Genomic DNA, 7,183 nt, shown 5'->3' on the forward strand with positions numbered 1-7,183 from the left:
TTTTTCAAGCTCATCCCTGTTCTATCCCTGGGCCTCACCACCCCATCTAAGCTCCTCATCCCCCTCTTAGCACATCACATGGCCCGGGCCCTTCCCATTCACTAGGCCTTGAGGGGCTTTCACTGCAGCGGGCCCTATCTGACCCTCATCCCCTGCAGCCCCCTCCTACCTCCTGGGGGAGCAAAGCCTCATCTTCACAAGTGGTGGCAGTGGTGGGATCTACACTGACCTTCCACGTGGGAGCAGTCGGGTTCCAGATCAGACCAGATGAGGGGCTGGCGTGAGATGGAGGTGTCCTTGGAGGTTCCAGAGGCCGCTGTTCCAGAAGCCCGTCGAGGGGGCCAACACTAGCAAAAGCACTTTGCTCACCTACCCCAGGTAAAGGGTACCTCGGGGGGAGGTGAGGGTGGATACGTAAGATACTGGAGGCTTGGGAGTGGCTGTAGGGGATGGAGGAGGCCACAGGTGCAGCTCAAGGAGCAGAAGCCTCATCTTCACACTAAAAAGGGAAATGAAACCTCAGTGCATATAAAAGGTTTCTTTCCAATCTGCATTATTTGGTACATTTTCAGCAATGATGTAAAAGGTGTCTTTCCGCTGTGGTCTATTTGGTGGACTTTCAGATATGTTGAGCGACTGAAATATTTATTACACTCAGTGAATGTAAAAGATTTCTTTAAACTGGTGCCTCTTCAGCTGTGATGGCACTCAAATATTTACCACACTTTTTACATGGAAAAGGTTTCATGACATTGCGGAGTGTTTGGTGAATTTCCCACTGTGCACGTTTTGATGCATTTTAAGATTTGATAACAAAGTGAAACTTTTATTACACTCAGTGCATGTAAAAGGTTTCTTTCCACTGTGGATCATTTGATGTCTTTTCAAGTCTGATGAAGAATAGAAACGTTTATTACACTCAGCGCATGTAAAGGGTTTCTTTCCACTGTGGATCATTTGATGTACTTTCAGGTGTGATGAAGAATTGAAACTTTTATTACACTCAGCGCATGTAAATGGTTTATTTCCACTGTGGATCATTTGATGAGTTTTCAGGTGTGATGAACGAGAGAAACTTTTATTACACTCAGTGCACATAAAAGGTTTCTTTCCACTGTGGATCATTTGATGAGTTTTCAGGTGTGATGAACGAGAGAAACTTTTATTACACTCAGTGCACATAAAAGGTTTCTTTCCACTGTGGATCATTTGATGAGTTTTAAAGTATGATGAAGAAGTGAAACTTTTATTACACTCAGTGCATGTAAAAGGTTTCTTTCCTCTATGGATCATTTGATGTTGTTTCAAGTTTGCTAAAGAAGAGAAACTTTTATTACACTCGGTGCATGTAAAAGGTTTCTTTCCACTGTGGATCATTTGATGTTTTTTCAAGTAAGAGGAAGATTTGAAACTTTTATTACACTCGGTGCATGTAAAAGGTTTCTTTCCACTGTGGATCATTTGATGAGTTTTTAAGTTTGATGAACGAGAGAAACTTTTATTACACTCAGTGCATGTAAAAGGTTTCTTTCCACTGTGAATATTTTGGTGTATTTTCAAGTTTGATGACCTGGTGAAACATTTATTACACTCAGTGCATGTAAAAGGTTTCTTTCCACTGTGGATCATTTGATGAGTTTTAAAGTATGATGAAGAAGTGAAACTTTTATTACACTCAGTGCATGTAAAAGGTTTCTTTCCACTATGGATCATTTGATGAGTTTTCAGGTATGATGAACAAGAGAAACTTTTATTACACTCAGTGCATGTAAAAGGTTTCTTTCCACTGTGGATCATTTGATGAGTTTTCAGGTATGATGAACAAGAGAAACTTTTATTACACTCAGTGCATGGAAAAGGTTTCTTTGCACTGTGAATCATTTGATGAGTTTTAAAGTACGATGAAGAAGTGAAACTTTTATTACAATCAGAGCACGTAAAAGGTTTCTTTCCACTGTGGATCATTTGATGTTTTTTCAAGTAAGAGGAAGATTTGAAACTTTTATTACACTCGGTGCATGTAAAAGGTTTCTTTCCACTGTGGATCATTTGATGAGTTTTCAAGTTTGATGAACGAGAGAAACTTTTATTACACTCAGTGCATGTAAAAGGTTTCTTTCCACTGTGAATATTTTGGTGTATTTTCAAGTCTGATGACCTGGTGAAACATTTATTACACTCAGTGCATGTAAAAGGTTTCTTTCCACTGTGGATCATTTGATGAGTTTTCAGCTCAAATGAACGCGTGAAACCTTTATTACACTCAGTGCATGTAAAAGGTTTCTTTCCACTATGAATATTTTGGTGTATTTTCAAGTTTGATGACCTGGTGAAACATTTATTACACTCAGTGCATGTAAAAGGTTTCTTTCCACTGTGGATCATTTGATGAGTTTTAAAGTATGATGAAGAAGTGAAACTTTTATTACACTCAGTGCATGTAAAAGGTTTCTTTCCACTATGGATCATTTGATGAGTTTTCAAGTATGATGAACAAGAGAAACTTTTATTACACTCAGTGCATGTAAAAGGTTTCTTTCCACTGTGGATCATTTGATGAGTTTTCAAGTATGATGAACAAGAGAAACTTTTATTACACTCAGTGCATGTAAAAGGTTTCTTTCCACTATGGATCATTTGATGAGTTTTCAGCTCAAATGAACGCGTGAAACCTTTATTACACTCAGTGCATGTAAAAGGTTTCTTTCCACTGTGGATCATTTGATGAGTTTTCAAGTATGATGAACAAGAGAAACTTTTATTACACTCAGTGCATGTAAAAGGTTTCTTTCCACTATGGATCATTTGATGAGTTTTCAGCTCAAATGAACGCGTGAAACCTTTATTACACTCAGTGCATGTAAAAGGTTTCTTTCCACTGTGAATATTTTGGTGTATTTTCAAGTTTGATGACCTGGTGAAACATTTATTACACTCAGTGCATGTAAAAGGTTTCTTTCCACTGTGGATCATTTGATGAGTTTTAAAGTATGATGAAGAAGTGAAACTTTTATTACACTCAGTGCATGTAAAAGGTTTCTTTCCACTATGGATCATTTGATGAGTTTTCAAGTATGATGAACAAGAGAAACTTTTATTACACTCAGTGCATGTAAAAGGTTTCTTTCCACTGTGGATCATTTGATGAGTTTTCAGCTCAAATGAACGCGTGAAACCTTTATTACACTCAGTGCATGTAAAAGGTTTCTTTCCACTGTGAATATTTTGGTGTATTTTCAAGTTTGATGACCTGGTGAAACCTTTATTACACTCAGTGCATGTAAATGGTTTCTTTCCACTGTGAATGTTGTGGTGTACTTTCAGAGTTGATGAATAGGTAAAACTTTCAGGGCATGTAAGAGGTTTCTTTCCACTGTGGATCAGTTGATGTTTTTTTAGATGTCCTAACCAAATGAAATTTTTACCACATTGAACACATGTAAAAGGTTTCTTTCCACTGTGGCTCATTTGATGAATTTTCAGGTATGATGAAGTAGAAAAACTTTTATTGCACTCAGTGCATGTAAAAGATTTCTTTCCACTGTGAATGTTTTGGTGTATTTTCAAGTCTGATGACCTGGTGAAACTTTTATTACACTCAGTGCATATAAAAGGTTTCTTTTCACTGTGGATCTTCAGCTGTGACAACTCACTGAAACCTTTACCACTCTCACTACATGGAAAAGGTTTCTGTCCACTGTGGATTACTTCGTTCCTTTTCAGAACTGAGGATAAACTAAAACTTTGGTCTAATTTCAACTTTATCTTCTCTCTGAAACTTTTTTCACACTGAGAACAAGAAAAGGATGTCTCCCTACTGTTGGTTCTCTTATCCAAAAAGAAATAATCATTCATATTGAAGATTGTTCCACAGATGTCACACTGTAAGGATTCGTTCTCTGTTCTCTCTTCTTGGGGGAGTTTAGAAGGCTCTGGATCACTGTTACTATCTTGGAAGGGACTCTTTGTTCTCAAGTGTCTCTGGTGCTCAGGGATGTTTATGAGTTCCCCATCACTCTCACTAATTGCACAGGGTGTTTCTCCGGCAGGGTCTCTCTGCTGCTTCTCCAACTCCTGCTGATTCCTTGCGTATCTCCTCTCCATCCCTTGGGAAATATTCTCACAGACATTTTTTGACTGTCCTGGTATTTGTTCCGTTTCGACAGGAGTTTCTTCGTGATTTTGCTCTTGCTTGAGCTTCTGTAGAGCCTCATTAACTGCTGGATATGAAAAGAAGATATTAGTCATGTATTACTTATATGGACAACTATTATTGATCAAGAAACAGAATTTTCTGGGCTCACAGGCAGGAAAGTGCATCAGAGGATCCAAAATTGGTAAGAATGTGCAAAAGTTCACCAGGCACCATTCTGCCTGAACTTCATTTCCCAGCATTTTATTTTTTAACAGAATGGAGCTCCGAACTTCAAGAATGCAAAACTATCGAGTTTTTAATGAATGAAACCCCAGAATTCATTAAGCCAACAGCTCAGTGGCGTTCAAGACATCAGGAATGTGTCAAGGTTGAAGGACAGCACTTTGAACACAAATTATGAATTAACTAATGTATTTTCAAAGGTCATACTAAGTGTGTTCCTATAAGGGGCAGTTCTTATGTATAACTTGGCTCCTCCAGTGAGGGGCGCCAAGTTATACATAACAACTGCCCTTCACATGAAGACACAAAGTGCCACATTTCAAAACACTGAGTAGGTTCATTGGCAGATGTGTCAAGAGAGAAAAAAAAACACACCTCAATGGCCCTGTCTACATTCATTTCAGGAAGATCAAGCAGCTGTTGAGAAGCATTTGGGAAAGTGCCTGCATGAACCTTAGGAACGGTGTAACACAAAGGAATGAAAGGTAATTTTTTTTTTTTTTTTTTGGGGGGGGGGGGGGGGGGAATAAACACTATTTCTGGTTCTCCAGAAGTCAGAGAACTCTTTCTGTAGTACCTGGTGTTATTCTAGTAAAAACAATGAGCAGGAAAAGTCCATTGATCATTATTACATTTTGGGTTTTTTGCCAGGTTCTTGGGGCCTGGATTGGCCGCTGTCAGAGACAGAGTGCTGGGCATGATGGACCTTTGGTCTTTTCCCAGCTTGGCAGTGCTTATGTGCTTATGAGCACGGCTGGATTCATCATCACATTTCTTCTATCATACAAACTTCCTTTGTAAATCTACAATTACTTCATGTTTATGTCACCTCTAGAATGGATTACTGTAATTGATTTCTGCATTGTGGCCTCACAAACTATCAATTAAAGAGACTGCTGTTCCTTTATTAATGAATAAAAAAAGTCTTTAACATATTACAGCATGAACAAATTTGATGATAACTCTGCCATTGTACTCAAACCATCAGGGAAAACTGAACTTTTCAACCTCAATCTGGACCCTCAGTTTACGTATTTATTAACTGTCCTTATGAAGAAATTGTGAATGCTTGTTGCAGTTCCAGCCCTGCTAGTTCTTGTCTTGTCTTTAGCTTCAGTTGCCTTCCTGCTTGTATCTGCCCTGTTTGTCTTTAGCCCCAGTTCCCCTCCTGCTTGTATCTGCCCTGTTTATCTTTAGCCCCAGTTCCCCTCCTGCTTGTGGCTGCCCTGTTTGTTTTCAGCTTCATTCCTGCCTAGCCTGTTTCAGTATCCTGAATCCTGTTCTAGCCAAGCCAAGTCCGTTCCAGCACCTGGTCCCAGCCGAGCCAAGCCTAGCCCGTTCCAGCCTCTGGTTCCAGGCAAGCCAAGCCGAGTCTGTTCCAGCATCCGGTTCAGGCCAAGCCGTCCGTTCCTGCATCTGCTTTCAGCCAAGCCTAGCCAACTCCGTTCCAGCCAAGCCAAGCCCGTTCCTGCATCCTGCATGCTCTTCTCGCCTCCCTAAGTTGGGGTTCTAAGACTATAACTCTTTGGGCAATACAGCGGTTGCGTTGGCCTACATACTGAAAACTGAAGCTTCCAATTTCAGACACCCTAAAAATTCTTGGAGTTACCATCGATCGACACCTAACACTTGAGAGTCACGTGAAAAATATAACCAAGAAGATGTTCCACTCAATGTGGAAACCGAAAAGAGTAAGACAATTCTTCCCAAGAACAGCCAAGGCAAGTTCGTCCCAAGCCAAACCAAGTCCGTTCCTGCATCCTGTTCCAGCCAAGTCTGTTCCGGTCTTTGGTTCCGGCCAAGCCAAGCCAAGTTCATTCCTGTATCTGGTTCCAGCCAAGTCAAGCCAAGTCCGTTCCAGCATCTGGCTCAAGCCAAGCCAAGTCCGTTCCAGAATCTGATTCCAGCCAAGCCAAGTCCATTCCAGAATTCTGTCTAGCCAAGCCTGTTCAAGACTCTTGAATCTTGTTCCAGCCTGTCTGTGTTTAGCTTCGCTTCCAGTTTGGGTGGTTCACCTGCTGTTGCCGGTCCCTGGCAGCGGCCCAAGGGCTCACGATTCCGGATTTTGTGACAGACTGTGAGATTGCAAAGGCCATGAGCTCGGCAGAACCACCAGTTTTGCAGAGGCTTCAGGAGCACTCTCTTCAGCTTTCACATCATTATAAACTCAGCGAAGGTTTGTCCGCACGCATAGACCAGCTACAGAAATTTATGGAGGCATTCCAGGACCGCTACGTGAACCCAGCAGATTCTCAAGCTTCGGTTCCTCTGAGTTCGGATCCAGTACCGGGAATAGCTCCTGTAATGTCAGGTATCCATCTTAAGGCACCACCAAGATATGACGGTAATCCCAAAGACTGTAGAGGTTTTCTCAACCAGTGTGAAATAATTTTTGAGCTTCAGTCCCGAGACTTTCCCTCCAATAGAACCCGGGTAGCTTATATTATTTCTCTGCTGTCCGGTCAAGCTTTAGCATGGGCCTCTCCTGTTTGGGGAAAGGAATGACCCGGTGCTTCATGACTTCCATAGTTTCCTGGAACAATTTAAATGAATCTTTGAAGAGCCTGGGAAGGTTACATCTGCAGCTTCTGCGCTCCTGAGATGTTCCAGTACTCCAGACTTGCCCTGGTATTTCTGCTGCCAAGCCTCACCTACTACTACTACTATAAATCATTTCTATAGCGCTACCAGTCGTATGCAGCGCTTCACAATTGAACATGAAGAAAAGACATTGTGACCTCATCTGTAATTGCCTTTATTAAGCACCTGGGAACTTTCAGACTTGCCTTTGCAACAGAGGTCTTC

The 7,183-nt window shown here is 41.1% G+C and overlaps 1 protein-coding gene across 1 annotated transcript; it reads right to left on the reverse strand.

Annotated features, from left to right (window-relative positions):
• Positions 1 to 1,556: 1,556 nt before the first annotated feature.
• Positions 1,557 to 4,305, reverse strand: LOC115460744 (gastrula zinc finger protein XlCGF57.1-like). The gene is made up of 5 exons (XM_030190498.1): positions 3,905 to 4,305; positions 3,478 to 3,766; positions 2,505 to 3,150; positions 1,926 to 2,252; positions 1,557 to 1,570 (listed from the first exon to the last, which is right to left on the reverse strand). Exons 1-5 carry the CDS (start codon positions 4,246 to 4,248, stop codon positions 1,557 to 1,559), a joined length of 1,620 nt encoding a protein of 539 aa, XP_030046358.1. The 5' UTR covers positions 4,249 to 4,305.
• Between the last annotated feature and the right edge of the window lie 2,878 nt (positions 4,306 to 7,183).

This window comes from Microcaecilia unicolor, chromosome 1, assembly GCF_901765095.1.
Source record: "Microcaecilia unicolor chromosome 1, aMicUni1.1, whole genome shotgun sequence".
In the NCBI taxonomy this organism is placed as follows: domain Eukaryota; kingdom Metazoa; phylum Chordata; class Amphibia; order Gymnophiona; family Siphonopidae; genus Microcaecilia; species Microcaecilia unicolor.

Coding starts and splice junctions, on each gene's coding strand:
- LOC115460744 (XM_030190498.1), bottom strand. CDS start 4,248: ATGACTAATATCTTCTTTTCATATCCAGCAGTTAATGAGGCTCTACAG. Junction 3,767..3,904: donor AAACTCCCCCAAGAAGAGAG/AACAGAGAACGA, acceptor TTTCAGAGAGAA/GATAAAGTTGAAATTAGACC. Junction 3,151..3,477: donor CTACTTCATCATACCTGAAA/ATTCATCAAATG, acceptor TTTGAGCTGAAA/ACTCATCAAATGATCCACAG.